General features: G+C 48.4%; 3 protein-coding genes across 4 annotated transcripts; 2 read left to right on the top strand and 1 right to left on the bottom strand.

Moving 5' to 3' along the window:
- The first annotated feature begins 51 nt into the window (after positions 1–51).
- Positions 52–1,882, top strand: LOC120960757 (uncharacterized). The gene is made up of 2 exons (XM_040384389.2): positions 52–865; positions 946–1,882. Exons 1-2 carry the CDS (start codon positions 766–768, stop codon positions 1,773–1,775), a joined length of 930 nt encoding a protein of 309 aa, XP_040240323.2. The 5' UTR covers positions 52–765; the 3' UTR covers positions 1,776–1,882.
- Positions 1,883–7,028: 5,146 nt separating this feature from the next.
- On the top strand, positions 7,029–9,415 carry LOC120953819 (integumentary mucin C.1-like). 2 transcript variants are annotated; one of them, XM_040374090.2, is made up of 2 exons: positions 7,029–7,167; positions 7,263–9,415. In XM_040374090.2, the coding sequence occupies exon 2, from the start codon at positions 7,513–7,515 to the stop codon at positions 8,488–8,490; it is 978 nt and encodes a 325-aa protein (XP_040230024.2). In that variant the 5' UTR covers positions 7,029–7,167; positions 7,263–7,512; the 3' UTR covers positions 8,491–9,415. The 2 variants fall into 2 exon arrangements, with proteins under 2 accessions (XP_040230024.2, XP_049461066.1); XM_049605109.1 differs by having other exon boundaries at positions 7,029–7,172.
- Positions 9,416–11,322: 1,907 nt separating this feature from the next.
- Positions 11,323–13,226, bottom strand: LOC120955223 (fatty acid hydroxylase domain-containing protein 2-like). The gene is made up of 3 exons (XM_040375885.2): positions 12,658–13,226; positions 11,783–12,413; positions 11,323–11,698 (listed from the first exon to the last, which is right to left on the bottom strand). The coding sequence occupies exons 1-3, from the start codon at positions 12,767–12,769 to the stop codon at positions 11,557–11,559; spliced, it is 885 nt and encodes a 294-aa protein (XP_040231819.1). The 5' UTR covers positions 12,770–13,226; the 3' UTR covers positions 11,323–11,556.
- Positions 13,227–13,966: the final 740 nt, after the last annotated feature.

Below are 13,966 nucleotides of genomic sequence, written 5' to 3'. Positions count from 1 at the left end.
GATGGGTAAGGTTGGCAAAATCCGACGTCGACTTCAAAAATGATGGAACCGATTCTGGAAGGTATGTTCGAACAGCATTATTCGGAGGCGGCTGGAGTCATTCTGCCGGGCGACTCCAGCTACGGGCGATTTTGACTCCCGATGACTCCGAAACCAACTCCAACTCCGACTCCGGACGACTTTGACTCTGAATGACTCCGTCTCCGGATAACTCCTACTCCGGATATCTCCAACTGTGGACTGCTACGATTGATTCCGGACGGCTCTGACCTCAAAATCATTTCCACTCTGACTCCAGATAAATTCGAGTGCGACCTCGACGGAAGATTCTGACACCGACTACGAACGACTCTGACCTCGACTCCAGACGACTCTAACTCCAGATGAATCTGATTCCGGATATCTTCGACTCGGATCGACTCCAAATCCCAACGATTTAGACGTCGGGCGGCTCTAACTCCGAGCATTGGTTTTGGTGGTTCCAAAATTGCCCGATTCGGTATTAAATTTACCATACCCGTAGCTGGTTCGAAACCGTGGATACGCTCCAGTCCGACTACAGTCTGCCATCGCTAGCCCAAACCACTGGAAGGGTTGGGGGACGAGAAATTCGATACCTCACGGTGGTTGCACTCGCTCAATCACGACGGATTAGCGTACCAATGAAGGTTGATTGGGGAGAGATCAATTGGCTACAAATAGAGCATCGCTTGGTACGGCCCACCGTTAGTACCGATCGAACCGTTCGCCCGGATACAGCAGAGCATGGCCAAGTCACCGGGCAGCAGACACATCTTGCAGCTCTCCCAGGAGCAGGCTCGCCACTTTATCGACTCGTTCGACACTGTTCTGCTCGATTGCGATGGTACGGCGTCGTCGTCGTCAAGTGTCGGTGGGTAGCATAGCAGCACAAAAATCCGCTAAACCGCAGTCTCCTTCCGCCAGGTGTCCTCTGGACCGTGTTCGACGCCATCCCGGGCGCTGACAAAGCCCTTCAGCTGCTGCAGACGCACGGCAAGCGCGTCAAGTTCATCACCAACAACAGCGTTCGGCCGTTCGCGAGCTACCGGCAGCAGCTGCTCGCACTGGGCCTGGACGTGCAGGAGTCGGACATCGTACATCCGGCCCGCTCCATCGTCCAGTATCTCCGGGCGCACCAGTTCGACGGTTTGATCTACTGTCTCGGCACGGAACAGTTCAAGTCCGGCCTGCGGGAGGCCGGCTACCGGCTCATCGACGGTCCGCACCAACCGCTGCCCGAGTCGTTCCGGCAGATCATTGCGACCGTGCACGACGATGCACCCGTGCGAGCCGTCATCGTGGACGTTGACTTTAACGCCAACTATCCGAAGCTGATGCGGGCGGAGATGTATCTGCGGCGCCGTGCCGACTGTCTGCTTATAGCCGGTGCGTCCGACAAGACGATCCACGTGCGGGACGGCTGCGAGATCATTGGGCCGGGCTGGTTCGTGGAGATGCTGGAGCGGGCGGTCGGTAGGCGGGCGGTCCTGCTCGGCAAGCCCGGCTACCAGCTGCGGGCCGGTGTGGTGCAGGAGTACGGGCTGGACTGTCCGGCCCGTACGCTGCTGGTGGGCGATATGCTCGAGCAGGACATGCGTTTCGGGGCGCTGTGCGGTTTCCAGAAGCTGCTGGTGCTGTCGGGCGGTACAACGCAGGAGCAAATGGAGCAGGCTGCCAACTCGCTCGACGAGCCGGACTACCATGCGGACAGTGTGGCGGATTTGGTTCGACTGTTTGAACGAATCGACGACTGATGCTCTGCCCTATTAGGGTGGGGAGCATTTAAAGAACCATTCATTGGATAGTTGAAGTGTTTCTAATGAAAATAAAAGAAGCTGATGAAGGAGACGTTTCATTGCAAGTTTCGATTCTGTTTATTTCATAAATAACAATTTAATGCTCACAGTATATGTTAGAAACATGTTTAATGATCCGTTAATAGGACGGTAGATCTTAAAATTAAGCTAAACATAGATACTCCACTAAAAATGTAATTCCACCATGAACGGTTCTCTTGTAGGACGGGTTTCGATTGTCTCTTAGACGTTTTGATAATACTGTAAATAATAAAATAACTAGCCACGGAGCCCAGTGAAGTCTCTCTAATGTCCGGGTTATAGATCGAATGAAAGTGAACGTGGAATTCTATGTTTTTGCTAAATTTAATTTAATTTAAATCAAAATATGGCCTATCGTGCACCAAAAGAAAGGAAATTTAATTTTCAAACTATTGAAACTATAAAACATGCTAACATAATGAATTAAATGCATTTTCTTGAGATTACCACAGAAAAAAAAAATGGTGCGTGGGGAATAACAATAACACGTTTTAAATTCATTATGTTAGCATATTTTATAGTGTAAATAGTTGGAATATTACATTTCCTTTCTTGTGCTGATGTACAATAAACCATATTTCCTATTAATTTGTTAATGAAATATAGCAAAAATAACATAACTTCACGTTCACTTTTAACGCAATCTGTAACCCGGACACAAGATTTCCCTTGCTGGTTCAACTCGGCGAGACTTCGCTGTGCTTATGTGGGCATTATGTCTTTTTCGCGGGAATGTTGCAAACTGTAAAATGACCGCTTCTGTCATTGCATGCTAAATTGTTGAAGTACGATTTAAAATAAAGTAACAAAAAATCATTTCTTTTTCCAATATCTTCTAGACATAATGCGCCAAGCTAACCAGACGGTGAAGTATTGCTAGGGAAGAACGTCCGATTTTTTGTTTTTTGTTTTGTATTTGTTCACGATTTTGTTCTGTTCTTTTGTTTTTAAGAAACATGGGCGCTTTAGGAACATTAAGAGGATGATGGACGTAGGCAAATGAAATTTGGTCACTTAATTACTGTCGAGCTTTTCATATCGAACCTTACATAGATATCTGCTTGCAAAGCATCACAACCATAACCATGTTTTGGTTTGTCTACTGACTTACATCCTGTCCTGAGGGCCGAACCAGAATTTGTAACTTTCCCTGTGTTCTTGACGCGCCATACTAGATGTTTGTACATGCTATCACATTAGTGGTAAAGAGGGGTTTAATTGCTGCTGTTTGTAATATCATTTTCAAACCCTAATATCTATTGCTACGATACGAACTACACGCTGCCTCCGAGCATCCACATAGCAGCAAACGGACGTTATGGCGTGTATGGTGTTTCTCGATCTCGGTAGCAATAAGAACAATCGTATTAAATCTAAACAATTTGTAGAGGCACTCAACTTGTACTAATACTTGTCACAGTTAATCTGTGCGGATGGCAAAGTTTATCCGGGCGGTCAGAGAGCGGTGAAGCTAACATTATCTGTCAATGGCATTCTGTTATACATTACACTGTTACGGTACGACTGCCTTAATCTTTACGTTGTTTTGTGTAATTCTTTGAAATCGTTTTGGTTCTTCGCTTCATCACATGAATACCGAATCGATCTGTGGTTTCAGGGTATGTTTCCCGCGTATGCTCGATTGTGTTGTAACTTAATACTTTAATACTAATACATAATATCATAAATATAGTAGTAATAATGATAATATAAAAAAAAAAGTCGCAAGAATGGCACTGGCAGTAGATTTGTCTGTCGCTCAAATCGAATTGCAATCTGAATGATGTTGTTTTTTTACGCTACGTCGTGCGTGAAATTGCATGCCAATTTGGCACGATGATTAACTCGTGCTTGTGCCATGTGCCTCCCATCTGCCCGTAGCTTTAGCGCTAAATACGTAGGAATCAAAAATAAAATCGTAGAAACATGAAACACCTACTTCAGATCATACGCAACAAGTGCCTTAGCCTTGGTCCGTAGAACCCTGCGCTCTGATTTGCAAATGAAAGATGTACCGTAAAAAGGCATAATTCAGCACACATTTACCAAAACCAATATTACAGCACTCTGTCGGCACACGGGACAGCTGGCCAATCGTAGCCCACATTCCTTGCAGCACACTTAAAAAAACAAAACAAAAAAAAAGGAATCAAAGTTAAAACTAAACAACGCATACGCCAGCGTGCATTGCTTACATAGATGGCGACACGGTATCAGGAGCGCGTTCGCCTCCCGGTCCATGCATATTTTGCACAGCATGGCTGAAGTCTGTTCGGACCGATTGCCAGCGGGCTGGGGTGCGCCTGCGCCTGATGGCTCCGGCTGGGATGGACTGGGCTCGGTAGCGAGGATCGGTTCATTTTCTATGAAAGGGCAGTTGGGCGACGACCGAGCGTGCTTCTCCCAAGGATCATCGGTCCGGAGCCAGCCGCCAAGGGTTAAGCCGCAGTCGAAGCAGTGCACCTTATCGTCTACCCCCCTCCAGCAGAATCCGGCATAGGCCAAACGCAACGGATGTATTATGCCGCTGTAGGGCCAGTTCCTAAATGACCGTACACGCGCTGACCCCAGCAAGTACACTACTCTGCGATCTTGCCGCGTCGCTCGTCTGTTTCGTCGGTGGGGAGGCATTTTGTGTGCGCAGCTCGTTGGCGCTTGGTGGAGATTTTTGCTCAAGGGCTATAGCACCTTATGCCGAACGATGACGGCCCACTGTAGTACCACTGCACGAGAGTGAGGAAGGAATCGAATTTAGTGTCCCGTACGCCCAACTCCTTGGCATTGACTGCCGCTAGTGCGGCAAATGGCTGCGCAAATGTGAGCCAGCTGCGATTTTTTTTTTTTGCACAAAGCCATGAAGCCACCGCCCTGCGGAGGGGCTACATTACGATGGCCATAAAACTTACCCCAAGGGCGTACGTTGATCTGCGATCGTTTCCGAAGGCTCTCCTCTGCTTTCTCTCGCTCGCGTGATGCTACACTCGTGCGGGTTGATCTCGGCGTAAATTTGGATTTTTTGTTCAGTTTGATGGCCGAAAGCTACGTTTTATCGCGAAAAAATGGTGGAAATTCTAGCACGGACGTTCAGCACGTATTGGTCGATTGGCAAAGCGAGTGAGTGGCCGGAATGTTGAGTCACAACTGTGTTTCAAACCGATTTTGAAGCTTGTCAGCGGTCTGCTACAAACCGTGCTGCCGGTTGGTATAAGCTGCTATAGATGCACCAAGATATTGATTGTCTTGTCATGAGTAAATTGTGCATTAAATTTCCATTATTTAGCTGGTTTAGCCACCATGTCTCACCTTTGCGTCGTTGATGAGGATTAAAGCTGGTACAGATTGGGGTGTGGAACCAAATTTAAATTTAGCAACTATTTTGTAACCAACAATCTATGTGTGATTTTTGAACTCTCATTTCAAAACGCTTGTTTCAGGAAACGGACTCTACCTGTGCTATACCTCGTAGCTGTATAAACCGGTTACAATACGGGATGCTTCCCAGAAAACCAATTCGCTTTGTTGATGGTCGAGGGGTATGAAACTATTTGTTTTTATGTTGATGCTTTTTATGGGAGCGTTTCTACATACACCGAGAATGCAGCTGAGAAAATAACTGACAGCATGCTTTGACAGCGACTGACAGCATTTTCGGTGAGAGAATTCTCCTCGGCATGCAAAGAACGATGGAGCTGAGAAAAAATGAAATTGGCAGTTTATAGCGATCGATCAACTATAGTTTGCATTTTTGCCGTCTAATAATCGTAGATATATTATTAAAAAGTAAAAGAAACTTTTTTGACTTCATTTTAGCGATTAAAATGGTTTTTTTCAACATCATTTTAAAAGTCTCATCTCGGCGCTTTTCAGAGCTTCTACACACACCAGCGTGAGAAACCGGTTGTCAATTCTCTCACAGCCATCTCTCAGCTGCAGTCTCGGTGTATGTAGAAACGCTCTGGGACAAGCATTTGTAGCGCCTCGGTTAACCTTCAACAGGATATGATTTTCAGTTTCAAGCTGAAAATATTTTTATTGGAAAATGGTAGCTACCTAGTTTGTTCGGCGGTAATAGATTAGTAGAAAATAGAAGGCGTTTTGTAACTCATCATTATATCGCTGTCCTTTTCTTTCAATGTGTTTCGCTTAATCTATTGATGGCCTATATACTCTTCCAACTTTCCGAGCAAAAATCTATATGAATGGTCGTGTGGTCAGATACGTGGGCATCAACACCAACGACCATTACTAAAATCTCACTTGCTTCAGTGCTGGTGGTATCCGTTGGAGTTTAGTATTTAAACAATCGTATCGCCGTTCTAGTTCTAGCGATGCATAACTTCAATGCGAAACCATACAACAGTACAGAGGAAATGAGAAAGCTCTCCTCCAAGCGATGAAGCTCAACTGCTTGGGGTATCCCACCAACAGAGAGCGCCACCAGATTTTTCGCTATTTTTAGAATGCATGAGTCGTTTGCCGTCTGCTAAACGAAGTCTTTCTATATTCCGTTTAGGTAGAGTGCTTGAGTCGTTTAGAAGCCGTTTAGTGGTCGTTTAGTGGATTTGTGGCACTTGGGATTCGACACGTGGACCAATCGTGGGAACGGACCGCTGCAACCAGCAACTAGCCGTCTAGCAGGAAGGTCAGGTAGATAGGTTTAGTCAGTTAAAGTTTAGCATTAGCCAGGAACAATTCGGTTTGGATATAAATAAAAACCTTTTTTTATGACCATTCGGTCAAGATAAAGATTAAGGGCGGTGGCAACGCTGATTCAATTTTATCGGACGCTTCTGTCAAACGCTATTTCGTCTCATATTGCGAAAATTTGAATGGTTTGATTTGTTTAATCATTAAATAAAATAATTTTATATTGTTTCTACATAACCTGCATAATTACATTGACAGATAAAATCGAATGGAACGATCCGACGTAATCAAAAAAAAAATTGATTCCGTCGTACGACCAAATCGCACGAACATTATAAAAAAGCGAACATTAGATCTAATGATCGTTTGGTCAAATTGCACGACTATCAACACTATCTTTCATTTCCCGTCGGTGCAAGTTTGCTCGCTCATACCGACCGAGCGGTGTCTGCCCTGTTCGGATAGTTGTCAGAGCGCAGCCTTAGCGGGCTTTTTGCCGTTTGGGGGATTTTGGCTGCCCGCGTGACGTGACGACGTTAGCGGTGTCACAACAAACCGAAAATCCCCGTCTCGTGCTGCCAGCGCAAAACTTCGCAGTTGGGGCGTTTTGGGGGTGGATACACCACCCATCCTCGAGGGCTGCACGTATTTTGTTTTCCAAGTAAGGTGAGCGGGTGGGCGGACAGGAAAGGGGAGGGAGTAGAGAAAAGGCAAAGAAACTAATCCATCCATTCGCTCGATTCGCCCCACCAACAGCCGCACAAATAAAGATTGCGAGATTGCGACCGTGTTTGCCAACGATGAAGTAGACCGTAGGTGTGTATGTGAGTGTATGTAAAAGAGAGAAAAAGAGATAGAGAGAGATAGAGAGAGAGAGAGAGAGAGAGAGAGGACTGGTAACAGAATCCAGCTAGGCCAAAGGGGCTCCGCCAGCGTTGTGTTGTTGTTTGTGAAACAGTCTGCCAAAAAGGTGCAACAAACACTTGCCAGCAGCAGTAGCAGCAAGATGCGGACGGCGCTCGTGTACTACGTGTGTTTCGGTGCGATCTTGCTGGCCCGGGGCAGTGGAAGCGGGGCGCCACCACAGCACCCCGACGCGCCGAATGTGAACGTCACCGTGGCGAAGGTGATCGGTGCGATGCTGGCGGACGGTGGTGAGCGGGACAACGGGACGGTCAGCGCCCAGCAGGAGCACCACGCCGACCGGGGCCAGCGGATAGTGGCGCGGAAGGGCGTGAGCAACGATGTGGTCGTCCCGGTGAGGAGCGCCGCCCCGGAGCACCCATCAACAGTCGGTGCGTCCGGGAACAGCACGGCCCACACACAGGCAAACGCAACGACCGGCACGACGCTGCACGAGTCCACGTCTTCCTCCGGCGCGCACGGTTCCACGCTACCTGCAATCACCAGTGCAAACGCGTCCTCAACCGCACCGAGCTCAGCAACGTCGACGTCAGCGGTACAGCCGCCACCACAATCAAGGCCGCCCACCAGTGCCAACGCAACAACGACCCAGCGAACGGTCGCGGCTAGCAGCACCAGTAGCAGCAGCACAACCACCACCACCACCACCACCACATCAACCACAACGACTACAACGACAAGTACCACCACGACCACCACCACCACCACCACCAAACCTCCGAAGAAGCCAAAGATCACCTACTCGATCGAGGACGAGCCGAACCTGCTGCAGGCGGCGAAACCGGGGTACGGGGCGGCACCGTACGATCCGCAGGTGGACAGCAGCGGCCGGCTGCGCGTCGACGAACCGCTCGCCCAGTTCTCCAAGGAGTATCTGCCGCCGGGCGGCGACCTGCCGAACGGCCGCCGGGAGTACATCGTCCCGATCGTGACGCTCATCTTTGCCATCCCGCTGCTGCTCGGCCTGTTTCTGCTGTCGTACCGGCGGGCGAAGGAGTTCTGGCTGACGCGCCACTACCGGCGGATGGACTTCCTGATCGACGGCATGTACAACTACTGAGTTGCCACCCCCTCCCCCCACCCTCTTCCCCGCATCCCCATGCCCTGGCCCTTCATCTTCCTTTCCGCTTCCATGCGGTCCCGAGAAAATTGGAACAGCAAACGTTAATTAATGTGCGATAAAGTGCCTTCTTGAAGCCCTCTCCCTTTAACCCTCCCCCTTCTTACTGTGGAATTATCGGGCGAGCCGACAGAGAATCTTTTGGGGACGTTGGCGATCGCCCCAGCTTTAGATTAGCTAGTAGAAACGTACATCCCTCCCATCCTGTCCGTGAGGTAGACACGCAACTAAAACCGCTAACCTTTCCGTTTAATTTGCCTTTGTTTTTTGTTTGGTAGTTTTAGAGAAATCTTTCGCGAAGGTGTTACACCGCGTGCGCTTGCCCGTATAGCCCACAGAAATCCAGAGCTAGAAACGGTTAGGATCAAATCCTCTCTCCTTCTCCACAGCAGAGCAGGCAGACACTGTAGGTGTAGTACAGCCTAAGGGTTTAACCGGTCGGGCTGAGTCCCCTCCCATCCAAGCCGCCAAAAAAGGGAAATGGAAAACGTGAAACTCATAACAAAATCATACAAATGCGAACGCAAAGATAAAACAAACAGAAAGGAAGCTTTCATACGTTTCGTTCATGTCTCTGTTACGCTGGTAGTAGTAGTAGTAGTGGTAGTAGTACGTACGAAGGGTAGGACAGGGTAAGAGTTAAAATTTAGCGAAACGATATAGTGAAAAAAGCGATAACAGAAGAAAAAAAAAATGAAAAAGTAACAAAACTAAAAGGTAAACCAATTTTTTGGAACTATTACTGTGAGTTATCTCTAGATCAGAGGAAGAGGGAGAGAAGAAGAAAACAAGTATTGTTAACGTATTTCTTTTTTATTATTATTATGACAAAATATACTTCGTAGCGAACAGAGGAACACACTAACACACCAGTTAATAATGAAATGTTTCTTTGCTTTGCTTTCTAAATCTTTAAACTTCAGTACTTTCAAAGTAATTCAGTGCTGCAAAATGTCAATGTCATAAAAGATATTCTGACTGAAACAAAATCCATGTCAGCGTCACGTACGCTCAATTGTGATGGCCAGAGGTGATACTCAAAACGCTTGGTGTTGAACCAATGCAAGCACCGTGACATTTTTGCGACCAACGCTGGGTCAGACACTATGTCATGACTTTTTTTTTTACTGAGATCAGTTCTGCAAAATGCCACTGGACGTAGTCATGACAAATTCCGGCTGAAACAAAATCGAGTCAGCGTCACGAGCTCTACTGTGGTGATCAGAGGCGAGACTCAAACAGTTGGTGCGACCATCACACGCTTGGTGACATTTTGTGCCATCAACTCTTGGTCGTGACATTTTGCGGTCGGTGATAATCATGCGACATCAGAGCTTAACATTTCTCAGTTAGTACTGATTGGGGTAGAGCCTTACACCAAGTACGTGGAACGGGATCTACGGAGGTCATCCCGTAACTAAGTGGCCAACTGAGCACTATTTGCGCTGCCGGACCCTTATCTGTGCCTTGACCGTCCAGTGGGTGTGATAAAACGATAGTCCCTAAGTCTGGTAAGCCCTCAGCACGGCGCAGGCTTCATATGCCCGGTAGGAGCGTTGTGCCACCGAAGAAGAGAAAAGCAGCAAGTCAGCTTCTGATACGACATGACCAACATTTCACGCTCAGAGGCGTAAACACACACTGCTCGATCTTATCGGTGTAGTAGTAGTTGTTGTTGTTGTTGTTGTTATGAGCAGATGTTGTTGAGATACTGCTACAGTGAAACCCCAAATGGACCAGCTTGGGGTGTTGGTGTACGCGGGCAAGATAGCCTGCGCTTATCCCTCCTCCAGCGGTGGCTTAACCCTTTTTAATTGCTTATTTCTTGGGTGATATGAGCTGTATTTGATTGCGTGCTGGGTGTGTGGTAAAACACAGCTAAACAGTTAAGATTTCCTTTTCGTTTACCTTGGAAAGCTGTCTGATAGGCTTCCTTTATGGCTTTAGTCAAAACGGAAAGAAATGTAATGTGCAACAGTTACGAATGTATTATAATAAATACATAGGGAGTACTGTCTCTATTGCTTGGGATATAATGATTTAACCAGCTGATTGACGAGATGTAATGAGCACTGCTCGCTGTGGGGTTTTTTTTTCTTCGTTTTGTGCAAAAACACAATGAGTGCAATTCACTTAAAACCCCTCTTAATCGATGCATTCACTGCTGAACAGCATCCAAAGTCCAAAGGGCTACACACTGCTACTCAGCAATTATCTGAGCGCGAGTGCCACTCGAAGATAATTAATTTGATACAGAGCGTCAAAGCAAGAAGTATTGCTGTTGTTAATTTTATTGAAGAGACCCTAATGCGATTCTTCTCCGAATTCTGCGATTCTTGGAGGCCAAGACCGCAAAGCGGTGGTAGTGCCGGATAAGTATAAGGCGATTCTAAGGCAGTCAATTCCAGAACTGATTCTCATTTCGGAGCTAATTCCATTTCTGGAGTTGATTCTGACATCCGTTACCAGAGCAAATTGGAATTCCCAGGACGATGTCGATTACGGAGCCGATTCCGATACTGAGTCATTTCCGGAATTGGCTCTGGAGTCATTTCCGTAATCGATTCCAGCATCGTATCGGCTTTGGAATTGAGTCCGAACTCGAGGTCCGACTCCGCGCTCCCACCGAACGATCGAATTGAGGACTCGTTAGGAGAAAGTTTAAGTTGGAGAAAAGGGACAACGATTAAATTCTATCGAGCACGGATCATTTGCTATTTCAGTTCGGATATCGGATGGCACAAACTGCACTCTCGGAGCACGGCGAAAGTATAAGTGTTTTGCAAACATTTTATTTTTATTTAAAAAAAAATATATAGATACGTACTCTCTTTGTAATTGCTTTGCTCCTGTTCCATTGGTTCAAAACAGGCTTTTTGCTGGGCTTGATACCAGCCAAGCTTAGTCATATAGCGGCTGCTCTAAAATAAAAACATCGCCATCAACATATTGAATGGTCCTTGGAAGACGATTTCCCCTCTGGACACCCTCGGTGCGTTACAGGAGCTACTGATCGGGATGGGTTTCTCGCACCGGTTCCAGGCTGGTCATGATGTAGTCCCGCTTCGCCTGCTTCGACCGGTGAAACATTTCGCTCGTGCCGTGCAGCCAGTCCAGCACACCGAGCACGCCGTAGCATTGGTTGAACCTTGTGGAAAGAAGAACCAAAATAAGATGTAAAATAATTGTTCAAACTCGCGTTTCGCCCCGCCATTGCCAACCGCACACTAACTTCAGATGATGGAAATCGTGCTGCTCCGGGCTGGGCAGCAGCGGCAAATGGTAGCCGGAGTGCACGTGCAGCGTGTTCGAGATGGCGAGCGTGAACCACAGCCACGCGACCGAGATGTGGCACCCGGTCGTCCACACGCCGACCGCAATCGGCAGCAGATTGCTGAGCACGTTCTCGACCGGGTGCGCGTACATCGCGGTGATCGCGATCGGGGCCGTCCACTCGTGGTGCCGCTTGTGGATGTACCGGTAGATGCGGCCGTCGTGCAGCAACCGGTGGCTGTAGTAGAACATCACCTCCTCGATCAGGATGCACACGGCGAGCTGCCAGACGACCGTCACGAAGGTGGGCAGCTGGCGGATCGTGTCGCGCGTCTGCCCCGGCAGCAGGTAGTACATGAGGAAGAGCAACGGCAGCCCGGTGCAGAACTGGTTGAACAGCACCTGCCGGATGACGGTGCGCAGCCGGGCTGGGTCGACCGGTTCGTTCGTGCCGGGCTGCACCTTGTACCGGCGCAGGGCCGCCGGCCGCCCGGTCACGTCCAGCAGCGTGTAGGCCAGCCCGATGCTCCAGTAGACCAGCGAGGTGTACACGTACGACCCGACGGTCCAAAGGGCGAGCGGGTTATCACCTGTACGGGAAGGGGGGGGGGGGGGAGAGAGAGAGAGAGAGAGAGAGAGAGAGAGAGAGAGAGGGGAGAAAATGTTCATAAATTGGGCCATGGCGAACTAAAATGCGTTTTGAAAAGCGGCTCAACGATAAGATTATTATCGTGTTGTGATCGGTTGATGGTGCCGTTGTTGTTGTTGTTGTTGTTGTGATTGCTGGATGTGATGCACACTCACGCCCACACATACACACACAAACACACGTACCGGTGAAGTCGAGGAAACGGTCCCACAGCGACTGCCACATGCTGCCGGAGGCGCCCCAAAACACCCGGAACTGGTGTGCCGGAAGATCGAACAGCTCCACCGTGAGCGACATGATCGCATCTGTCTGTATGTGTGTGCCCGTGTCTGGTAAAGTTTGCTTGTGCGCACTTGGACCACACGCGCGCGCGTTCGCACCGTTCAATCGACTCGCACGTACTGATCTGGCCGGATCGTGCACGGCTTGCAAATAAAGAGATGCGAGTGGTGCGCCCTGATCGGTACACGCCCGGTACTGGGGCTGTGTGCGTGCGCACCGAGAGAAAGGCCTCTGTGTGTGCGCTGCGCGCGATGCTGGCGCGGCTCGGTTTGATTGTGAGATTGTTTTTCGGTCGCCAATGGTGATGGTGGTGGTGGTGGTAGGCAATTGAAGATTCAATTGCTTTACAATTACACCATCGCGGAGCGTGCGCTCGTGTGTGTGTGTGCTCTCTCTATCGCGGTTTAACGGTCTGCGTGATGCGCTTTTCGCGTTGTGTACCCGTGCGGATTGCTTCTATTGACGATTGAATTTTTACGCCGTCCAGCTTAATGTTGACCGCGAACTTGTCCGTCCCCGCTATATAAAGCACCAGAGTGCGGAGCTAAAGATTAAAAAAAAAGGTCAGACCTTCGCTTTTTTTACGGTTTAACGTATTCTTGAGCGGTTTAATCGCAGCCGAGATTAGGCCGGATTGCGCGTCAGTCACCGGCCCAGCATTTGTAGCAAGTGTTCCGTCCTCCTTTCCCTTGGTGGTGAGGAAAAGTGGTCAGCGAATTTGTTGTTTTTTTTTTGTCATCGTGCGACCGTGTAAGCAGTCCACATCTGTTATTTATTTGCAATGGCAGGTAGTGGAGCAATTCTCAGCCTCCAGTCGTCCAGTCATTGTTCCCGCTTGCGCACGCCTTGATAAGGGCTGATGAGGATGGGGTGGGCAAGGGAGCGGGAGGGACGGGGAGAGAGGAAGCTGATATAAGCATAATGTTTCAAGGGTTGCAAAGGCTTTTTCGAAGTTGGTTGGCAACAGCAGCCTTAGAACGTTTCACTGCTTGCTTCTGTATTTTGCTTTTTTTTTGTGCGCTTTCTTACAAAAAAAAACACAAACAGGTTGAGTCATTGGTCACCCACAATGTGCAGAAAATGGAACAAAATAAAAAGGGAGAGAGAGAGAGAGAGAGCGAAGAAAAAAACACGAAATCTATTCACTGTCCAACGCTTTGTTGTCTGTTGCATTTCTACGCAGCGCATGCTACGCTAATTGGACTCTCCTGC

The sequence above is a fragment of the Anopheles coluzzii genome, chromosome X, assembly GCF_943734685.1.
Source record: "Anopheles coluzzii chromosome X, AcolN3, whole genome shotgun sequence".
NCBI classification, from domain to species: domain Eukaryota; kingdom Metazoa; phylum Arthropoda; class Insecta; order Diptera; family Culicidae; genus Anopheles; species Anopheles coluzzii.
Note: the sequence above shows the minus strand (reverse complement) of the source record. Positions and strands in the feature narration are given on the sequence as shown.

Bases quoted from the DNA above. Each gene is read 5' to 3' on its own strand.
- LOC120960757 (XM_040384389.2), top strand. From the start codon at position 766: ATGGCCAAGTCACCGGGCAGCAGACACATCTTGCAGCTCTCCCAGGAG. The intron at 866-945 runs GTACGGCGTCGT...TCCTTCCGCCAG, and splicing joins TGTTCTGCTCGATTGCGATG to GTGTCCTCTGGACCGTGTTC.
- LOC120953819 (XM_040374090.2), top strand. From the start codon at position 7,513: ATGCGGACGGCGCTCGTGTACTACGTGTGTTTCGGTGCGATCTTGCTG.
- LOC120955223 (XM_040375885.2), bottom strand. From the start codon at position 12,769: ATGTCGCTCACGGTGGAGCTGTTCGATCTTCCGGCACACCAGTTCCGG. The intron at 12,414-12,657 runs GTACGTGTGTTT...CTTCCCGTACAG, and splicing joins CCGTTTCCTCGACTTCACCG to GTGATAACCCGCTCGCCCTT. The intron at 11,699-11,782 runs GTTAGTGTGCGG...TCTTTCCACAAG, and splicing joins CACGATTTCCATCATCTGAA to GTTCAACCAATGCTACGGCG.